A 23,475-nucleotide genomic window follows, 5' to 3' on the forward strand; every position below is an offset into this window, starting at 1 on the left:
CTGAATCACAGAGACTTTTACTTGATAACCTGAATCATATGGACCTAGAGCAGCTTGTACAGCACCCTACCTGTATCCCTGACCGCCTTGGAGAGAGTTGCAACATACCTGACCTCTTCCTTACAACTAATCCTTTTGCTTACACTGTTAATCTTTTCTCTCCGTTGGGCTCCTCCGATCACAACCTTATTACCTTAATCTGTCCTATTGCTCCGGTACGGATTGTTGACCCTCCAAAGAAACGGCGACTGTGGCACTTTGGAGCTGCAGATTGGGAGGCCCTCAGGCAGAACTTCTTTGATTTTCCCTGGAATGATTATTGCTTCCATGGCCAGGAGCCATCTGAGTGTGCCTTGCGCATTACGGAGGTTATTCTCTTGGGCATGGAAGCATACATTCCTTTCTCATATCCTTTGTCTAATGCAAGAAAGCCTTGGTTTAATCTTGCTTGTTCTAATGCTGTCCACAACAAGGAGAGGGCCCATAAAAGGCACCTGATCCAACCCACCCTTGAATCACATCTGTTTTATGTTTCTACCTGGAATCGTGCTAAGTCTTTTCTTCGCTCTGCTAAAAATAATTTCATCCTTACTAAATGCTCTCAATTCTCCAGCTCGAATTCTTCTCGCTCCTTCTGGCACCTTGCCAAAAACCTGTCTAACAATTACTTCATTATCCTTCCCTCCTCCTTTTTACTCTGATGAGTCTGTAGCTATTTCCTCTACTGATAAAGCGGATCTCTTCACTCAGACTTTCTCCTCCAATTCCACCTTAGACCATTCCGGCACTGTTCCTCCATCACTTCCCCCCTCTGACTTCCTCATGGCTGACATTAAAATTTTTGAGCTGATGTATTTTCTGCTATCACTGGCCTCAATACTAGCAAGGCATATGGGCCTGATAGAGTCCCTCCAGTTGTCCTCAAGAACTGTGCTTCTGTGCTTACACTCTGCCTAGGTAAACTCTTTCGCCTTTGTCTTTCAACTTGTACCTTTCCTTCTTGCTGGAAGTTTGCTCTCATTCAGCCAGTCCCAAAGAAGGGTGACCATTCCCAACCCTCTAACTATCGTCCAATTGCTTGAACATCCTGTGTCTCAAAAGTTTTTGATTCTGTTCTTAAAAATTTTAAAGCATCTTTCCTATCACAATCGTCTTTCTGATTGTCAGTATGGGTTCCGTCAGGGACACTCCACTGGCGACCTTCTCACCTACCTTTCAGACTCTTGGTCATCCTCCTTTTTGGAATTGGGCGAAAGCTTTGCCATTGCACTTGACATCTCAAAGGCTTTTGATCGAGTCTGGCATAAATCTTTAATTTCCAAACTGCTCTCTTATGGTTTCTATCCTTCTATCTGTGCCCTTCATCTGCAGCTTCCTTTCTGGTCGTTCTATAGCCGCTGTTGTAGATGGCCATTGTTCTTCTAGATCTATCGGCAGTGGTGTTCCTCAGGGCTCTGTCCTATCACCAACTCTCTTCCTTTTATTCATCAGTGATCTCCTAAGCTGTACATCTAACCCTATCCACTCTTATGCTGATGATTCCACCGTTCGCCTTTCCGTTCGATTCTCACAACGTCCATCCCAGCAGTTACTTCAACAAACAAGGGATGAGGCTAAGGCACACCTAATGTCTGACCTGGCTCGTATCTCTGACTGGGGTAAAAATAATCCTGTTGTTTTTAATGCATCAAAGACTCATTTTTTACACCTGTCAACCTGACAAAATCTTCCACAGGAGTACCCTCTAAAGTTTAATAATATCCAGCTCAATCCAGCATCATCCTTGAACATGTTTGTGGTTTCATTCACTCGAGATTTATCCTGGAAAGATCATATTACATCTCTTGTAAAATCTGCTTCCAAGAGATTGGGTGTGCTAAGCTGACTCCGTATCTTTTTTACGCCTGCACAGTTGTTGACTTTATACACGGGATTTATTCGCTCCTGTATGGTGTACAACTCTCATGTGTGGGGAGGCTCCCCACATACAGCTCTTCTTAATAGGGCGGAGTCAAAGGCATTTCGTCGCATTAACTCGGTTCCTCTTACTGGCTCCCTGCAACCTCTGTCTCTTCGCCACACTGTTGCCTCTTTATCTCTCTTCTATCGCTACTTCCATGGTCATTGCTCCTCTGAACTGTCTGCTTGCATCCCTCCACCTCTATGACGGGTGCATGGCACCTGTCTAGCAATAAACTCTCATCCCTTTTCCGTCCAACTATCTAATGCAAGAGTTAACCTTTACTCCCAGTCCTTCATTTATGCAACAGGTCAGCTCTGGAACTGTCTTCCTCTGTCTGTATTTCCTACTTCCTATGATCTTCAGTCATTCAGACGCAGTGTGTCCAGGCATCTCGAAATGAACAGATCTTGAATTTGGCTCTCTTTTGTATTGTTTTTGTTTTACTTGGAGGGAACTGTTTTGCGGGCTCCTAGCCTTTGGTTCCTTTTTCCTCGCATAAAAAAATAAATCATAGTGAGTAGTGTGTGAAGAATGATGAAGGAAGAGTTGTGGTAAAGAGTGGGGATATTAACGATGCATGGAGAGAGCATTACAGCTGGTTGTTGAATGAGGCGTTTGACTGGGACATGGAAGGTTTGAAGCCTGCAGATTCATTGTATGGCCCATGGCCTTCGATTGATGCTGCTACTGTGAGCGGGGCAAAGGGCAGGATGCAGGTGGGGAAGGCAGCAGGTGTGTCTGGGTTGACTGTTAAAATGTTGAAAGTCTCAGAAGATATAGGATTGATGTTAGTCACTGACCCAATAAATACGATTATGTATGTGTGTGTTGTCCCAGATGATTGGCCGAAGAGTGTAATTGTGAATGTGTACAAGGGGAAGGATGATACCCTGGAAAGAGGAAATTATAGAGGCATAAAGCTTTTAGACCGGATAATGAAGGTAATGGAGAGAGTTCTAGAAGGTATGATTAGAGAAAGAGTGAATATTGATGAGGTGCAGTTTGAGTTTATGCCTGGCAAAGGGACCACTGATACCATATTCATTGTGTGACAGCTTGAGGAAAAAAATATAGGAAGGAAAATGGAACTGTACTCTGGTTTTGTTGATCTGAAGAAGGCCTTGACAGAGTCCCTAGAAAGGTGGTGAGGTGGGCAATGAGAAAGCTTGGGATTGAGGAGTGGCTGGTTAGGGTCGTTATGGCCATATATGTGGGTGCTCACACCCAGGTAAGGGTGAATGGAGATTTGAGAGAGGAGTTTTCCGTGAATGTTGGTATGCCTCAGGGGTCAGTTTTGATCCCCTTATTGTTTATCATGGTACTTGAAGCCCTCTCACGTGACTTCAGAAATGGACTTCCTTGGGAGATGGTGTATGCTGATGAGTTGGTATTGGTTGCAGAGAATGAAAGAGAGGTGTAGGAAAGATTTAGGAAGTGGAGAGATGGTATGGGGCACAAGGGCTTAGGAGTAAATGCAGATAAAACAAAAGTGATGGTGTCTAGGGCTAGGGGTGGTACTGTCAAAGAGGTAGAGTGGCCATGTGCAATTTGTCACAAGGGCGTGGGAAGTAATTCCATTTTGTGCAGTGTTTGCGATAAGTGGGTGCATAAGAGATGTTGTGGTATAAGAGGTAGACTGAGATAATGCTTATTTCATGTGTGCGGTGTGTCGGGGAGAGCAGGTGGATCTTGCCAGGCGTGAAAGTATTGAATTTGCTGGTGAGTCTCTTGAGTGTGTGGAAGAGTTTTGTTATTTGGGAGACATGTTATGTACTGGAGGTGGGGCAGGAGCTAGTCCTCTGGCTAGAGTGAGGAGTGGCTGGAAGAACTTTAGGGAGCTGTTGCCTCTCCTGACATTGAGAGGGCTCTTCCTTCGCTAAGGGATCTTTGTATGCAGCATGTGTTAGGAGAGTAATACTGTATGGTAGTTAGACCTGGGCAGTAAAGGAGGAGGATATTCACAGGCTTAAACGTAGGGCAATGGCAGTGATTAGGTGGATGTACAGTGGGTTCTTGAGTGCAAGGCCTGAGGGGGCTAGGTTTACTATGGAAGAGTTGAGAGGTAGGATGAGACTTCAGTGTATTGGTGCTGTGGTGAGGAGAGGTAGATTGAGATGGTTTGGGCATGTGGCGAGGATGGGGGATGATAGTTGGGCACAGAAAATGATAAGTGTTAATGTTGGGGATAGGATAGTGAGAGGTAGACCGAAAAAGACCTGGGACGAGGTCATTGAGCATCACCTTAGGGTTAAGGGACTAAATAGGGTAGCTGCCAGAGATCGAACAGCAAGAAGAGGCGCCATTACGTGACCAAGGCCGATGCATGCAAGCATGTTGGAGCCTTCAGAAACGAAAAAGAATATATATGTCATGTGTGTGTGTGTGTGTGTGTGTGTGTGTATATATATATATATATATATATATATATATATATATATATATATATATATATATATATATAGTGCAGGAGCGAGGTGAATTTTATTCAACATGAAAGGTGCTGAAGGTTTGGAGTACCAGAAATGTTCGTCAGGCGCAGGAGGGCCTAGAAACCCAATTCTTAAGTTTCGCAAGTGGTGGGTGTGGCTAGGGGCGACCCCCAAAATATCCCCAAAAATGACATTACATAACATGTGAGGTGCAGACTTCGTTTCAGTGCCATTTGATAAAGGTGTATTCAATGAATAAAAAAAAAACAACTTAAGAATGTTTTTTTCGGTGGAACAGCTAATTAAGAACAATGTTAATTAGAGCTAATTAAACTTTTATTGAACATGTGCACAGCTGAAACCTACTTCATTACAAACTACCACATCTCAGTGGTCAGAAAAATGATCTTAAGAAAAAAAATGATGGTGGGAAGACCCCTTAAGAAAAGGGTCACACCCAAAGTACCCCCAGAATCACGTTACATAACATGCGAGGTGCAGACTTCGTTTCAATGCCATATGATAGAGGTGTATTCAATGAATAAAAAAACCCACTTTAAGAATGTTTTTTTCGGTGGATCAGCTAATTGAGAACAATGTTAATTAGAGCTAATTAAACTTTTATTGAACACGAAAGGTGCACATGAAATGAAAGAAAAAAAGAAAAGAAATGAAATGAAAGAGAACTGCTAAAATAAAACATCAAAATCTGTTGCCACAAATCAGTCGAGCATGACTTCAAATACATGTGGACTTGTAAAGGGAAAACACATGTTGCATTAACCATATCAGTCCTATATATTTAGAGTGCCACTAAGAAGACTATGTTTACTCTTCGTCTGAGGAGAGGCAACTCTCTTCATCCGAGGATGAAATCTCAAAGTTGTCATCCGAGTCGTCCTCATGAAGGTCACCTTCCTCAGAAATCAATGAATCAGGCAGCTCAGGACCTTCGAACCATATGACCTCGTAATGCCCGTCCTTCAGCTTCCATCCATCCTCTGGCAAAGGATGCTGTATTATCTCTGGATCAGTAGTAGTGGCCCACATCCTTGCTACAAATGAGGCTCGCTTGATGTGTTGTGACAACTCCGCTTCACATGGAGGAAGCATGCTGCCATCAATGCCCTTCAATTTTTCTAGTGCATTCTTACATTTGGCCTTTGGTCCATATGCTCTCTCGAAAACCTTGTAGCGATATCCATTCAAAGAGGAGGAGGATTTGCCCTTTGCTCCATACATCTCTGCTGTAAAGGTTTTCAAAACTGTTTCATGATTTTCTGTTAGCTGTCCAGTAGACATTAATGAAAGAGCCTTCTGAGCAGAAGTGTCTTTCAACATCTGGGCATAGGGTCTGACTTTGCCTTTTCGATGGAATGCAGAGGTGTAGTCACAGCCTGTGAAGGCATGGAATCCTAGAAGTGCACTGCATATTTGATGTCCTACTGTGTTGGCAATTGAAGTGATATTCAGGTACCGTCTTTTGTTTTTTGATGAAGTCCCGACGTCCATCCATACGTGCGCCTTCATATCCCAACAGTGATGTAAGAGGATGACTGCGATGTCGGTGTCGGATCCTCTGACTACAATGTTCTTGACACATCCTTCCTCATCTATGGACTTGTCATGGGCTGCTATCAGTGTATCCGCCTCCTCATGATTAGTTACCGACTTCTCAACCACTTCTCTGACTACCTGCCCATCAGTGACATAAAAGTGAAAACATGAACCAAGGTAGGAGAGGTAGATGTGCCTCTTCTCGATGAGATGGGCATAATGTGGCGATTTCCACTCGGCTGCCAGGAATTTTGGAAACTCTTCTTTGAACGATCTTGCCTTCATCAGGTCTTTGATGTCACTAGGACGGCACTGTTCTGCTCCAGTGATCACATACACCCAAGCCTTCTTTTCATCCAAGCCTCTACGATTTCATTCACCCTCCTTGATTGATAGTGTGGGGTATGCATCAAAGACAATATCAATCCTTTTTGTCGATAGTTTTGCTGCTTGTTGTAGAACACCAGTTGCTAGCCCCCCATATGTTGGTGGCAAGTTGGGAGGAAGATTATGAAGAAGGAAATTCCCGTCAATGATACAAACATCAACTGTACTGGGTGCGGAATGGTTTTGAACTTTCTTTCCCAACAAGTCCAAGAGTGTATTCTTTCGCGTCTTCACCATCATGCCATCTCCATTACACATGGAAAGAGGCACTGGAGCGAGTGGAAAGGAAAAAACATATTCAAGGTCAAGATCCCGTTTGCAAGCCAGAGTGAGGAGTCGGTCCAGTAAGTCCCTGTCACAAGTCAGGACAGTGATTCTGACATCCTGAGTGTGCTTATATCTTACATTTTCATTTTTAAATGATGTAAGTGATTCCTTTTTTATGGCACTCTCAAATCTCTCAGGGTCCTCAAGGCATGCAGCAACAAATGTCTCCTTTTTGTCTTTTCCTTTGTCTTTGATTCCGAGAAGACAAGCTTTTGTACTTTCTGATGCAGCTTTACCAGTACTGATGTTGAACAACTTTGATGATTCACTGACAGTACCTGTGAATGGATTGCAGGTATCTTGGATTTGTGCGATGACTTTCCTTACATCAGTGTTGTCATGTCTCACTCTTGCACCTTTCAGCTCAGCAGTTGGGTCATCCACATTACCAATACCGGCCAATTCTTGCACGGAGGTGACAGTGGCAGACCTTGCGGATTATGTCAGCATCCAGTGCACGCGTGCACTATAGTTGTTGGTCAGTGATGCGATCCCCGTTTGTCAAGATGCAGCATCAGCATTGATCGTTTGTTCGAGGGTGAGGTCCACTGGACTGCAACTGGAAGCTTTTTTGGTGCGTTTAGTGGTGAATGCTCCCTTTTCAAGAATGGACCGCAAAGCAGGATGTGTTTGGTCGATATTCAGGAGGTCTAACTGATATTTGTTAACCACCTTGCATAGTTGATGTGCTTTGTGGTGAAGAAGATTTCTATCAGCGGTGTCAAAGCACGAGTGAAGTGGGCAACATTGTTGGTGCGGATGGCTCGCTCGAGGTTGTAGTATGCATGTATTAGGTCCACATACATCATCCAATACTGTGCTGTGGCACCGTGATCTCCAGTTCTTGTAGCTGCTGTGTATTCAACATACAGAGCGACACATTCTTTGAAAAACTCTGATGCGTTGACCATCTGCCACATTTCCTCTTTCAGATTGGACTGGAATTCTGCCAACAGTGCTTCAACTTCTTCCCTCTGGTCGAACTTCTGCAGAAAAGATTGGAAGTGAAGTACTTCAAATGCCAATGCCAGCATTGGGTGCAATCTCTTACAGCGGTTAAAATGCTTCCCACTGATGAAGCCATTTAGGGAGCCAGTTGCAAGAACATTTGAGTCGGTCAGCATCTTGGGGCCACCAGATTCATCGATGATCTTTCCAATGGCTAAAAAGCCATTTCAGTGTGGAATGGGCCTAACATTATGAATACACCGTCGAATTTAGGAGATTCAGTTGCTTGTAGCTGCATTGCTGGCTTAGCTGCACCAAGGTCGTATGTAACTATGCCATACTGTTGTTGACATTCCTATGCGCACCTTTGCATGATTGCTAATGTTTCTTGGATGACATCATTGCAGGTGATTGGCTGGTTGATGTTTTTCATGTACAGCACATTTTGGGTAGTTGTTGTGTCAGGGAGCAACAAGGAATTGAATCCTACCCACATCGGAATGTCGTACAACTGCAGGGCATGACACATCATCCATGCTAGGTCTATCTGTTCCCCATCCTATCAGTTGTCTAGACATTTTCCGGGAGCTGTAATCTTATACTGGAAGGACTTAACTAGTGGTTTCTTTTGATACGGCTCAAGGTGTTCTTCTACATTTAGCTTTCGTTTTCTCCCTTTCTTCTGTGTTTGGGGTCACCAAAGGTCCGAAATGTCGGCACTGATTGGTGTTACAGGCGTTGCCTCTTCACTCTTGTTCTGATACAGGATGCCTGTCGTGTCATGTAGTGTGTTGGCTCCCAAGAGTGTCCCTGTCAGCTCGTCATAATTATCAAAGGCTAACCCCATCACCTCCCCAACAAGAGTGCCCTCAGGACAAGATAAGCCTCGAGCTTGAATCGACTCCCCCAGTGCAGTCTCAGTTTGTTCTATGGCATGGTAGTTCATGACGTGCCCAATCTGTTGAGTATTCTGACCAGCTTTTTACTGCCTGTCATTGATTTAAGCGTTATACCAAGCATTATTTGTTTACTTGGAACCAAACTGCCCTTGCTCACCATGAAAAGTGCATCCTGACTTGTAGAGGAAGCAAGTGTTCAACGTGTGGACTGCATGTCGCAGCAGATAAGCCACCATACAAGACTCTGAGAAACATGAGCAAAATTTCTGGGGGTGAACCCCTCCCCAGCTTTCAGGTCTTGGAGTGTTGGATATTCTGGCAATGGCTTTTTCTGTACACCCTTTATTTCCTCCCGCAAAATCAGTGCAGCTTTGCGAATAGCTACCTCAGGAGAATGAATGTAATCAAAAGCAGAACAAATGGCCTCGTCAGGCAACCCTTTGACAAACACAACATTTCCTATTTTAGGAGAAATACAGCGCATCTCAATCTGACTTTCATACTTTTTCAGCAGGTTCTTTGACAGATTTTGAGCAGATGTTATAACCTCTTCATCAACATCCTCACACATTTCTACGTAACGCCTGTAGATTGACACAAGATACTCTGGCCTCATGTTTTTGATAACATATTCTTCTACATATGAATAATTACCAGTAAGGGCTCTTTTACTAGAGTGCTTATCATCATCAACAGGGCTACCAATGGAGGATGCAAGCTTTATATAAAGTCATCTACAACTGTGATGGTATTTAACTTCTTTAGCTACAAAATCAATGGACGCAATGCTTGCTAGGAGTTCATGGTCATTCCTTGCCTTAGCAGCATCTTTTATGGTTGTTTCAGCTTGTTTGGTCTCACATGACATCAGCCCCTCCTCTGTCTGGCCCTTCTTGCGCCGCACTTTTTTGCAGAAGATACACTGTATTGGGAAGACACCAGTTGATGATAAAGCTAGTGATGGAGCGCTGGATCGTAACTGTTTTGCTTTTGCATTGTCAGGATCAGTTTTTGAGTCTTGAGGAACAGCAGTAAAGTTCTTGTAACACTGCACATGGTAGCCATGGGAAGTATCTACATCATCAGGAAGAGACTGAACAAATTGAAAATACTTCGATGTAGGAAAATTCTTCTTCAACTGCCTCAAAGAGGCAGCTTCTTTGACAACAGCCCATTTTTGAGGGTTGAATGAAAGTACTTCTGATCTTGGTGGGTCTGATGTGCTTGCCCGTTCAATGTGAAGAATGCAAGTTCTTGCTGATGGCACTGGAGAAGTTGGAGTGATATCATTCTCTGTCATGCTGCAGCAACACTCACCAAGTTTCTGGAATAAAGACACTGTGGATTAATTATAAGAGATCCAGGTATCCAACCTGGATATACATGAGCAGTTTTCAAGATAAAAGTTAGTCATACGATATGTCATACGATTAGTCATACAAATCGCAAATATAACAGACACTTAACATGTGCTTGAGCCATTTTACTGCCTCTTTGTTCTCTAGAATCATGTAGAAGTAGGCCGTCGATTTTACCATATTTTACTAGTGCCTCAGTAACACGAACACCATTCCATGTTTCACTATAATTGCCTTTTTCAGTTCCACAGTAATACGTTTGGGGTTCTTACTGCCGCTATCACTAACACCCATTGGCGTCTCTATATCTCTTTCTCTTTAATTGGTAATATTGAATTGAATAGAATAAACTAAATGACTATTTGGATTATCATAAGGAGCTATTAAAAGTAATATGTGTACAAACCCAGCAAAGTTATGTTCACCAAACTAGCTCTGATCAGAACAGTGAACACCACTGAGCAGAGCTGTGAAATAACCCCAGTGCAACGCTACAGTCAGCAGTCACCCCACATATCCCTGCGACAAGGCGGAAGTCGCCAGCCAATCAGAAGTCGGGAATCATCACGCCACTCTGGCGCGACCGTGTCTATATGCATCCGCGACAGTTAACACGCAGACACGCAGACACACACCCGCACAGACGCAAAGTGGCATACTCATATCCGTTAACTCATAACGTGCAAAAATAAAAGTGCCAATATTTCAAAATACACTATGACGCTTCAGCAATTGGCCCACCACCTGGTGGGGGGCCCTCGTGGTGGGAGGCCCGGGGCCCAGATCCCAGGCCCCCCACTAAATCCGGCTCTGACCTCTTCTATTAACTCTGTAACATAAAGAATAACAATTTTAACAATGGAAATAATTTCTGAAATTCTTCTTAAAGGGGTCTTCCCACCATCATTTTCTTAAGTTCATTTTTCTGACTACTGAGATGTGGTAGTTTGTAATGAAGTAGGTTTCAACTGTGCACCATTCATGTTCAATAAAAGTCTAATTAGCACTAATTACATTGTTCTTAATTAGCTGATCCACCGAAAAAACATTCTTAAGTTGTTTTATTTTTATTCATTTAATACATCTCTATCAAATGGCACTGAAACGAAGTCTGCACCTCGCATGTTATGTAACGTGATTCTGGGGGTACTTTGGGTGTGACCCTTTTCTTAAGGGGTCTTCCCACCATCATTTATTTTCTTAAGATCATTTTTCTGACTACTGAGATGTGGTAGTTTGTAATGAAGTAGGTTTCAGCTGTGCACCTTTCATGTTCAATAAAAGTTTAATTAGCTCTAATTAACATTGTTCTTAATTAGCTGTTCCACCGAAAAAAAACATTCTTAAGTTGTTGTTTTTTTATTCATTGAATACACCTTTATCAAATGGCACTGAAACGAAGTCTGCACCTCACATGTTATGTAATGTCATTTTTGGGGGTATTTTGGGGGTCGTCCCTAGCCACACCCACCACTTGCGAAACTTAAGAATTGGGTTTCTAGGCCCTCCTGCGCCTGACGAACATTTCTGGTACTCCAAACCTTCAGCACCTTTCATGTTGAATAAAAGTCACCTAGCTCCTAGACTAATATATATATATATATCTATATATAATATGTATATATACAGTATAAAATATTAGGGTGGTTCTTATTAGTTGGTCAAAAATAGGGTGATGGAATACCTCTGCTTGCTCCCTCTGTAGTAGTTCCACTTTACACGAAAACTGAAAACTGAAAGTTTGGACCCAATCAGCCTTCATTCAGGGGTCGCCCTGGACTGGTAAAGAGGATGTCTTTGATAAGACAGCCCTTACTGCACATTGTGGGGCCAAAGCAAACATGAGGAGCAATAACTACTTTATTCGTATTTATTCGATACAGTAATCACTAATCCCTCAAGATGCACATGAATCAACATACGTGTACAAGGCTTAGGGTCTGTGGGGGGTGGCATCATTATAAGTCACTGATCAATGATTACCTCTTGAGCAGGACATAATTCGTTGGAACGGGATGACTCTGGCAGTGGTCTGCAATAACATGGAACAGGAACTGGAGCTGCCCTTCCCCCACCATCAGCTTCTTATTAATCTCCTGAGCGAGAGCTACTGCCCGGTCACTCACATTGGAGACAGCTGCAACGATGACCCTGGGCCTCAAAAACTCATTGTTGGATGATCAGGTGTCGGGTGGCTGGGTCAGGAACCCCACTGGCAGACCCAGTATGGTGAAGAATTCTTTTGTATTCATTTTCACAAGTTGATGTAACCCATCATTGGTGAGGAATGTTGACACAGGAAGCCGAGGACGCTTGGGTGATCTATCAGCGGCCTCGTCTTCTAGTGCCTTTACCATGTGGCTCTTCACGTCCGTCAAAATCCAGTCATCGAAGAAAGCAAAGTCAACTGCTTCTTCAGAGAGGTACCATAGGTGGGTAGATAGCTTCTTTGTTGCCATGGCAATCTTCTTGTTCAGGTATTGCATCAGCATCCTTATCAGAGTCCAGTCATTCAATGGGGCTTTGGTGGGAAGTGATGATGTTGTCCAAGCCTTCATGTAGATGAGGACAGAAAAGAGAGAAAGATCTTGAATCTCTTGTTCCTCAGTCATTATCATCTTCATAGAATATAGCGCTTTGGCCATTCAGTGAGCTCGATGCATGGCACCTGGCACACAGAACTTCCCTCCTTTGTATGGAACACCTCTGAGGAATATGATGGACAGATCCAAAAGTTCTCGATAGCCATCCCATAGCTTAAGTGTTAGAGATCTTGCGAACTGAATCAGTTCATTTTTGGACTGAGAAATTGCTTTTTTGGTGGTATCATCTGTCTCGCCTGATTGGAGCTGGTTTTGGTCAATGAAGGCCCAATGTTCTCGAAAACACTTGAAGAGCAACATCTCTGGACCAGTTGAGGCAGATCCCAGCTTTGTTTGAAGGCAGCTGGAAACAGCAAGTCTATAACATGGTGTCTGTGCGGCAAAAACAAGAGGTCACGTCCCAGTTTTGCCTCAACGTAGTGCAGGCTCCTCAATGTTGACTTGTATTTAATGCTGTTGAGTCGAAACACATTGCCTTCACCTGCTGTGAAATCTTCCACTCATTGTGGCACTCCATATAGCTTGAGCTTGTGCATCATCAGTTGAGGATGGAATCTTGGGGACTTTAAGCAGCTGCTCGACACCAGGTCCCCACACAATCACTGGGAGTTGGTCGATATGTTTGTGAGAGGTGAGGTCCTCCATCATCTTGCCATCCCAGTGAACTGTCAAAGGACATTCTCCTTGGAGATGTTCCTTCAGTTCTTGAGCACAGCGAGCTCAATTTTCTCTCCGGAGTCAGTGAATAGAACTCCAATTGATGTACTCAGAGACATCCAAACCGAAGCTTGCAGCTGCCTCGGCCAGGTCAAATGTTGCCTTCCTAGAGGACATTTGGGTCTTGGCCGAAGCAGTGGACAGCTGAGGAGTCATGATGTTCTTCATGCCTCGCTTTATCTTGGGTGGGGACTTGACTCCTCCACTGGCCCTCCCCCTCATCCTGGCATTCATCAGTTTTTGCTGAAGGTTGAAGAAGCCAGGACAACTCTACTATTCGTGGCCTCCATCACAGCCTCGGCTTTTCTCTTCCTCTCCACTTCATCTTCCGCCTGCTTGGTTTTGTTCTTGTGTGACGATGGATGGTGTTCACATTACCCATTGAGCCAGGATAACCCTTCTGTCTCTGCAGTTGAAGGAACACCCAGTCCTCATGACAGTGAACCAGCTTTTTGTCATCTCCATGTGTAGTGTCGAAGAGATCTTCCAATTGCTCTATGAACTCAGCCTCCTTGGTTTTATGGTTCTCACTGGTTCTGGAGGCATGCTTCTTATAGCATGCCCATTCGTTAAGGAACGCCTCCAGCTTCTTCATGGCACGGGGCTCCTGCTGAGTAGGAATGTTTGCTTTGTCTCTCAAGCCATCGTGTCCTGAACAAAAAGACGGAGAGCCTTGCGGACTGTCAGCTTCTTCTTTCGGTGGAGGTACATGAAGTACCCAAAAGCTTGCCGATATGAGGGCAGCTTTGAACCTTTGATATCATCCACTATTGATCCGAGTAAGTAGAAGTACTTCCTGGTATCCATCTGCAAAATAAGGAAAAAAGCAGTAACCCCTCCAATATCCGGATCAATAGAGCCATCGGTAGGTTCGGATATTGGTTTCGTCCGGATATTGGGCCCCAGCTTATGGACTTGTACTTATGGACCCTAACTCAGAGAAACACCTATACAACTCCCTCCGGACATGCATAGCACCTATTAAACACCCAAATCACACCAATAAGGCACATAAATGACTGAAATAAATGCAAAAGAAACATAAAATGAGGGTTTAGAAGTATGTTCATACATTAATAAACATTCTGGTACTTATGGACTCTAACCGAACCTAACTCTGAAAAACACATTCCTACTGCACGTGCATGAGGTAAGTATAGTATGGAAAAAAGTACAGTATGACACATTCTGGTATGTATAGTATGGAAAAAAGTACAATATGAAACATTCTGGCTACTTACAGCAAGTCCCTGGCCACCTCGATGAATAACCGCCTCCTCTCAGACTCTGACAGTAAGAACGATTTCCTGAAGCACTTGCAGTACACTCTTCCTGAAGTCTTGCACTGAACTTAGTCAATAACACACAGAAGTCCGTTCTCTTCACAGTGTTCACTTTAGTCCAAATAATGTTCCATTGTAATTTAGTGTTGCACATTAACTTTTCCCAAGTTTTTTTTATTTTCCAAAGCCAAAACAAAGAAGGTTAGTTACGTTAAATTTCTTTTCTACTGAGTCTTTTCTCTCATTTCGAAAACCTTAACACAACACACCGTTTTTTTCACTGCACAACACTCAAAATTCCCGTGTGGTCTAGTGGAGAAGTTCTTGCTGTTTATTCACTGTCAGAGTCTGAGAGTATCACTGGCAGGCGACCAAGGGGTGCATCGGTGGGTTGTGGTGGTGGCGTACCGACTACAGAAGACTCTGAAGATAGCCGCAAACTCACATCGAGCGGTGACTCCACTGTAGCTGATGTGCTGGGCTGTGGCTCGGAGCATGAGGGCCTGTCTTGGGGAGGCAACGGAGTGGAACCAGGGCTTGGCACAGCAGGGGTCACGGGCCTGAAAAAACTGTCAATCGTTGACTGACGCAAGGACCGACGATTCTGGCGATTGATGATGCGCTGCTGGAAAGCACGCACTTCCTCCACGAGTCCCAAGGGCCCCATCTCCCTGTCGCAGTCCGGGTGTTCCAGGTAGTCTAGGACGAACTCTAGATGTTCCCGGAGTGCGCTCAGCTTGGGGATGGCTGGAGTAGTGTCCTGCTGAGAGGAGTCTGCATCATCATCGCCTTCGTCATCGGAATCTTCAAGTTCGGGACTGACACCAGCAACCGAAGATGCGATCTAGATATCAGACAACGTCTGATACCCAGGATCGCCCTTGTCGTCATCCAACCACTCACGAACATCGTCCACATCAACATCGTCGCCGTGCGTACGTAGCCGTGCATGGAAGTCATCCACGTCAAACTCTAGGAAATCGTATTCCACATCTGTTCCGAGAAGCAGACGAGACCAACCATTTTCAAGAGTTTTCACAGGGATTTCCTTCCATGCACTAGCCCAGTTGTACAGCGCAGACTTGATGTTGTAGCGGCGAAGGTTTTCCAAAGTCCGCTTGCCTCGAGTGTCACGTCCTTCCCTGCGCTCGTCCTCGTCCTCGAGAACAACCATCACCTCGTCCAGGAACTTCCGACGGTACAGGCGCTTTGTTGCCACGATCACTCCTTGGTCCATGGGTTGAATGAGAGCAGTCGTATTAGGTGGCAGAAACATGCACCTAATATGGCCATTCTCAGCAACCAAGTCCTTGTCGCACGGGTGGGCAGGTGCATTGTCGAGGAGAAGGAGAGCCTTTACCTGGTCACGAGGAATTCCCAGTGTCTTCGTCTGGTACTGGATGACCTCCTTGACGAAGTGACGGTGAAACCAGTCTTTGAAAATCACAGCTGTGAACCATGCTTTCAAAGAATGGTACCATACGACAGGAAGGACATCCATCACCCCACGAAGGCACCGGGGCTGCTTTGCACGGCCAACAATAACGGGCTTAAGCCGGTGCATGCCGTTAGCATTGCCACAACACAAAGCAGATATCCGTTCCTTAGAAAGCTTGCGGCCAGGTACATGCTTCTCCGTCTCATCGGCTAGAGTGTTCATTGGCACCGAGCGATAGAATAGGCCAGTTTCGTCAGCGTTATAGACTTGACCGAGAGTGAGGCCCTCCCTGTCGATCAAGCCTTTCACCTTGTGCCGAAACTCGTCAACTCCATCCTCGTTAGCGTCCAATGCTTCGCCATGTGCTTTACGGTTAGTAAGGCCATGTCGCAACTTGAACGCGAAGAGCCAACCCTCGGATGCCTTGAAGTCTAGGGCGTCGTGAAGCCTTGCAAACTTCTCAGCAGCAGCCTTCAGCTCCGTTCCACGTACCATCACACCAGCTGCACGTTGCTGTTGATACCAAATCAACGTGGATCGGTCGATTTCTACATACTTGGGGGTAAACATAACCTTCCTTTCCACGTTGCGTTTGCTTCTCGACGAGAAGTCAGCCGTGTACTGCATGAGCTTGTCTCGGGAATGCTTGATATCGAACAAAGTCGACTGGGCCAGGTTAAACTCGCGGAGAATGCGTGAAGAAGACCAACCCGCATCAACTTTCTCCAGTATCTCCCATTTCTTCTCCAGAGTCAACACCACTCTCTTCCTTTTCTCAGGAGGCGGGGCCATCATCACACACACTAAGAGGAGGGCAGAGAGCAGCAGGAGGCCTTGCAGCAAGTATGGCACCACCACAAAAGTGAGCACGTGGGCAGCCATGGCGAAGAGCGTAGGTCCAGTCGCGGTGAGAGACAGGCGGGAAGTGGGGAGGATGCAGCGGCGCTCTATCGGACGTCGGAGGAATGACGAACCAAAACAATGCTCTCACGCGGCACGCGCGGCAAGTTCAAATTACGGACAGCAAAAAATCGATTTTTTTTTTTTTTTTTTTTTTTTTTTTCCGGACCATTTTGGGAATGTTTGATCCCAGGACGATAAGGTTCGGTTAGTGGGGATGTTCGGTTATTGGGCGTCCGGATATTAGAGTGATTACTGTAGTTAGGCGATTCAAAAAGTAGTGCCAAAGATGTACTACAGCATATATGATTATGATCTTTGGAAAGTGGGAGCGACCTGTAAACATTATTCATTCCAAAAGATTTTTCATATCTGACTTCTTTTTTTTAAACCAATGGAACAAATTCAGGGGGCGCTAGCAAGGAAATTCCACACTTCGAAAATAAGGACCACCCTAGTATATATATATATATATTTATATATATATATATGTACAGTATATAGGAGCCTCTGTGGTACAGTGGTAAAGTGTGCGTTTTCATACACTGGAGAGCGAGGATTCGCGCCCCGCCGGGGTAATAAACTTTGGAAGCATTCTCCCGGCCATGTACTGCTTTGGCGGACACCAGGGGTGCTGTGTTGAACCAGTGTCGCATACTGTAAAGTATGTTTGCACCCAGTCGGCTTGCACGGGCCAATTACACTTGGTTCATAGACTACACACACATCCAAAGCCACTACAACACTACAATCACACAAGCACTTCTCACCCTATATACAATCTCTACTAGACAGCCTAAGCCACTTGGTAGAGATACATTGGCTGTATCGTCCCTACTTCGGTCGGGATAGCCCGGTCCTGCAGTGGATACTCAAACGGCTCATGATGATGATGATATATATATATATATATATATATATATATATATATATATATATGGAGCCTCTGTGGTACAGTGGTAGGGTGTGCGTTTCGCACGCTGGTGAGCGCGGGTTCGCCTCCCGCCAGAGTTGTAAAAACTTTGGGAAGAGTTCACCAAGCCACTTGCTACTTTGGCGGACAAAGCGGTGCTGTGGTTGAACCAGTGACGCATACTAGTATGCTTGCACCCAGTCGGCTTAAGGCGGGCCGATTACACTTGGTTCATAGACTACACACAGATCCAATGCCACTACAACACTACAGTCAACTCCCAAGCACTTCTCACCCTACATACGGTCTCTACCAGACAGCCTAAACCACTAGGTGGAGATACATTGGCTGTATCGTCCCTGCTTCGGTAGGGATAGGCCGGTCCTGCAGTGGACCTCAACGGCTGATGATGATATATATATATATATATATATATATATATATATATATATATATATATACTGGTATGTATGTTTATATATGTATATGTATATTAATGTAGATATAGTATTGAGGTGTGTGTGTATATACTGTATATATATATATATATATATATATATATATATATATATATATATATATATATATATATATATATATATATATATATATATATATATATATATATATATATATATATATATATATATATATGATATAGTATTGAGATATAGTATTGAGGTGTGTGTGTATATACTGTATATATATATATATATATATATATATATATATATATATATATATATATATATATATATATATATATATATATGAAGTCTGCATATATATATATATATATATATATATATATATATATATAAATGTATGTGTGTATGTTCAGTATGTATATAGATACATACATACATACGTACATATATTGCCAGACACTTTAATTTCGTAAGGGGTGGCCACAAACAAATCGCCTCCATGTTGCCCTGTCCCCCGCCATTTCACTGCGCTCCTCCTAGCCCATACCTCCCTCTCTCAGTGCGTCTCCACTCCATCCCTTCATTTCATCCTCGGCTTGCCCCTCCCTATCCGCCTCACCACCTTACTCTTATACACTCTCCTCATTAGTCTCTCACTCTCCATCCTCTTCACATGGCCAAACCACCTCAGTGTATTTTTCGTTTCTATCACATCCACATCCACACCACAACGCTCCTTCTCTTCCTTAGTGGTCGGTGTCTCTCTCCATGTAACTCACATGCTCCTCTTAAATAACTCATTTCCACTGCTCTCACTCTTGACTTGTGTCCTTCCAACAAGGTCCAAGCTTCTCCTTCTTACTTTAGGGCTGTCATCACAGTACTGTCATGCAGCAACTTTTTTGCTTTCATGCTCACTTTCCTATTTCTTAACGCTGCTTTCAAAGAACCAGCAACTTTTCTTCCCTGTTGTGTATGTGTGTGTGTGTGTGTGTGTGTGTGTGTGTGTGTGTGTGTGTGTGTGTGTGTGTGTGTGTGTGTGTGTGTGTGTGTGTGTGTGTGTGTGTGTATACTGTATATATATATATATATATATATATATATATATATATATATATATATATATATATATAGAGAGAGAGAGAGAGAGAGAGAGAGAGAGATGGATAGATAGATATAGATAGATAGACAGATAGTCGAGTCAAGCTGTGTATTTGTCTGTTTGTCTGTGCGTTTGTTGGCTTCCTTCATGAAAGTGGTAATGGATATAGACCTAATTCTTTTTGCATTAGGTAGGTGTAAATCCAGAATGTTAGAAATATATCAAAAACTTTTTTTTTGGGGGGGGCGGGGGCGATGGCGCGAAATTGTCGGAAAGCGCTACATAGGAAAATGTGCAAAAAAAATTTTGTCGACTTTCTAGTCATAATTGGTATTGCGGGCTTAATAATGATATGGAAGCAAAGATAATGGTATTCGCAAACATTTTGTGTTGGAATGGTTATTTTTTATTCCCTCAAATTTTTGTGGGCAAGCACTAGTATATATACATTATATAACAGAAATTCTAGGGTTAGTCAGAGTTGAACGATTGTAGAGGTACGTACATGTTTTCTGTTTTAATTTAAAAAGTTATTTATGTGTAAAAAGATTTTCTTATGCTTTTGGAATATATTTTGATATTCGTAACTAATATTTATGTCCAAGTAATATTAGTATTGTTTGCATTTTAAACAGCATGCTAACTATTTCACTTTAAACCTTTCTTTCACCACCTCCCTCCTCTCCCTTGTATCCCTCCCTACCACTACCCCTTCAATTTCCCCGACCCCCATTCTCCCTACCTCACACTCCACCTCATTTGCAACACATCCTCCCCTCTCACTCCATCATCTCCCTCACCTCACATCACAACTACTTCCCCAACCCTCCACTTCACATCACCTCCTCCTCTTTGCATTCCTTCTCACATCGCCTCTCTTTAACCCTCCACCTTACATCACCTCTCCCACCTTTCACCTTACATCATCATCTTTCCCACTTTCTACCTCATATCACCTCCTGTCCCATCCCCTACCACACATAACCTCATCTCTCACCCTCTCGCCTCACCTTCCCACGCCACTCCTACCTTGACCTCACATCACTTCTCCTCCCCTCACCCCCCATCACCTCCCCTCCCCACATCACTTGCTCTTCCACTCCTCGATCATTACCTCTTTCACTCCCCCACATCATCATCTCCACCACCTCATATCAACCTCATCCCATCCACATTCTTTTAATCATTCCCTCCCCGTCCCCCTCCCCTTCTCCTCTGCAGGTCGGCGTTCTACAGCATGCGTGTGGAGCAGATGGAACGTCAACTGGCCTCGCTCACGGGGCTGGTCCAGAAAGCGCTGCATACGGGGGTCGCCACCTCGCCCCGCCCCGACCAGATGCCCTTAGCTCCACCACCAGCTGTCGTCGCCGCCCAAGCCGCTGCTGCTGCCGCCGCCGCTGCCGCTGCGGCCTCCCAACCCGCCCCAGACCGAGACACCGCCACGCAACCCCGACCCACCAACGACTTCCTCCAGGTTCCCACCAGCTCCTCCTACACCAAGAGTTCCGGTGAGTTCTCATACGGTCTTTGGTATAGCATTTTTCTACGCCCCTTTTCCCCCCTCCCTCTGCCAATTTAACCCGGCCCCAGCAAGAATTCCTTGGTCCATTGTAGCCTTTCCAACCCAGCATCTTTCTCGCCTTGTCCGATATTGTCCTTTCCCTTCCCCTCCTCTCATCTCCGATCTCCAAACGCCCTGCCCAGGCCAGCACAGTCCAGCCAAGCCAAGCCCAATAATAGGGTTTCCTTTCCCTCTCCACCCTGTCCCGGTAATCCCCGTTCAAGTTGCACCCTTCTCCTTTCCATCCCCGCCCTGCCCCATTTTTCCTCTTTCTCTCCCCATCCTGCCTCACCCTTCCCATTTTCCGTAGCATTTCCTGTCTCCCTCTCCTTCTCAACCCTTCCCCCTCCCTCCCTACCGTGCTTCATCCGTCCCCTTCCCCTCTCCGTTCTCCTTCACCTCTGTCCTCCCCTTCCCCTCCCAGTCCTCCTTCACCTCTCTCCTCCACTTCCCATGGTACCCCATTCCTCCCCTTTTCCTCCCCATCCCTCCACGTCCCCTACCTCAAAAATGAGAGAAGGTGGAACGAAGCTGGAAACTGAAGAAGGAAGGAAGGAAGGAATTAGGAACAAGGATTAGGAATTGAGGAAAAGGAAGGAAGGAAGGACGGGAGGAGAAAAGAAAAGGAAAGAGGATATGGAGAAAATGGGGAAGAAGAAATGGGAAGAAGGAAGTGGGAAGTGGTAAGAAAGAAGGAATAATGGAAAGTGGATAGAGAACAAAAAACGTAGGAAAGAGTACAAAGGACGGAAGAAGAAAGGAAGGAAAAACGAAAAGGTAGGAAAGAAGACAAGGGGTAAAAGGGGGAAGGAAGAAGGAATGGAGGAAAAGTAAGGAACGAGAAAGGTGAAAGTAAGAAGTAAAGGGAAAGAGGAAACAAGGAAAGAAGGGAGAGAGAGAAGTGTGCCTGAACCAACAGTCCAAGACAGATTTGTCCCCCTTCCCTCTCTTTTCTTTTATTCCCATTTCTCACTCTTTTGCAGTTCTTCCTTCCTTTGTCCCACTTTCTCCTGACATCGTTTTCTTCCTTTCTTTTCCCTTTCCTTTCATTTTCTCCTCCATTTTATGTCCTTTGTACTGCTTCCTCTTTCTTGCCTTCTTCCTTGTATTTCCCCCATTTAACCATTCTTCCTCTTCACACTCCTCCCACCTCTTCTGACCCACTCCTACCTTACGTCCTCACTTCCTTCTCCATCTTCCATCTTTCTTCCTCTTTCTCCTTCTCCGCCCGTGTTGTTGCTTCCCCTTTTCATTCTCTTCCTCTAAATCATCCTCAGTCCACCCTTCTTTCTCTTACTCCCAATCCATTTATCATCCTTCCTCCTCCTCGTCATTTTAGTGTCCCTCCTCTTCTTTTCCATTCATCCAGTTTTTCTTGTCCTTTCCTCCCCTACTTCGTACCTAACGTCTCCTCCCCTCACCTCTTCCTCCTCCATTCCTCCCTCTCACCTCTGTCTTGTTCTTTCATCCCTCTAACCTCTTCCTTGTCCTTTCCTCCCTCTCACCTCTTCCTTGCCCCTTCCTCCCTCTCGCCTCTTCCTTGTCCTTTCCTCTCCCTCACCTCTTCCTTGTCCTTTCCACCCCCTCACCTCTTCCTTGTCCTTTCCTCCCCCTCACCTCTTCCTTGTCCTTTCCACCCCCTCACCTGTGTGTTATCCTTTACTCCCTCTCACCTCTTCCTTGTCCTTTCGTACCCATCTCCTTCTCCCTTCCTCCCTTTTACCTCTTCCTTCTCCATTTCTTCCTCTCACTTCTTCCTTCTCGTTTCCTCCCTCTCACTTTTTTCTCCACTCTTCCTAGCGTTCCCACTTCCTTCCTCCGACCTCTCAGCCTTATTATTCATCTCACCTCCTCTTCCCCTCTTTCCTGTCTCCAACATTCTTCCTTCCTTCCTCCTCCTTGCCTTCTTGTCTACGTTCTTCATCCCTCTCACCTCCTCTTCCTGCACATATTTCCTCCCGCCTCATCCTTCCTCCTCCTCTTCATTTCTTTCCCTCCTCCTGCTTCGCTTCCTTCTCTTTGCCTACTCAACTTCATTTTCCCTCACTTCCTTTTTCACGTCTATCCTTCCTCCTTCTTTTCCTCCTTTGATTTCTTCCACCTCCACCTCTTTCCATCACCTCGTCTTTCTATCCTTTTCTTCTCCTTCTGTCTCCCTTTTTTCCACTTTCATTCCCTTACTTCGTCTTCCTCTCATCCTTCTCTCTCTCTCTCTCTCTCTCTCTCTCTCTCTCTCTCTCTCTCTCTCTCTCTCTCTCTCTCTCTCTCTCTCTCTCTCTCTCCTCTGCATCATCCATGCGTTTTCTCATTTTCTACCCCCTTCCTTCCCCTCTTGTCTTTCCTGTCTCTCCCAGTTTCTTCCTTCCTCATTCTTCTTCCTCCTGTTTTTCCTGTCTGTGAATTTCCTCCTTCTCCCTCCCGTCTTTCCTTCCCCCGAATTTCTTCCATCCCCATTCTCCCATCCTTCCTCCTCCTCCTCCTGTCATCCTCCTTCCTCAGCCACCTCCTCCCCTCCCCCACCTCATCAACTAGCCAATCAGCGACGTCATTACCACCGCGACATCAAAAACTACGCCGCTGAATGGCTATTTAAAAAAAAAAAAAAAAAAAAAAAAACATTCGAGTGATTTAACCCGTGATAGCACGGCCCTTCTACGATATG

General features: G+C 44.8%; 1 protein-coding gene across 1 annotated transcript in view; it reads left to right on the forward strand.

Moving 5' to 3' along the window:
- The window catches only part of LOC145405060 (coiled-coil domain-containing protein AGAP005037), a 1,039,366-nt gene that overhangs the window by 580,692 nt on the left and 435,199 nt on the right, over positions 1 to 23,475 (forward strand). The window contains 1 exon segment of the mRNA XM_080276560.1: positions 20,474 to 20,760. Within this exon segment, the coding sequence (XP_080132686.1) occupies positions 20,474 to 20,760 (287 nt within the window).

This window comes from Coenobita brevimanus, chromosome 65, assembly GCF_032717465.1.
Source record: "Coenobita brevimanus isolate Jiangsu-jjx chromosome 65, ASM3271746v2, whole genome shotgun sequence".
In the NCBI taxonomy this organism is placed as follows: domain Eukaryota; kingdom Metazoa; phylum Arthropoda; class Malacostraca; order Decapoda; family Coenobitidae; genus Coenobita; species Coenobita brevimanus.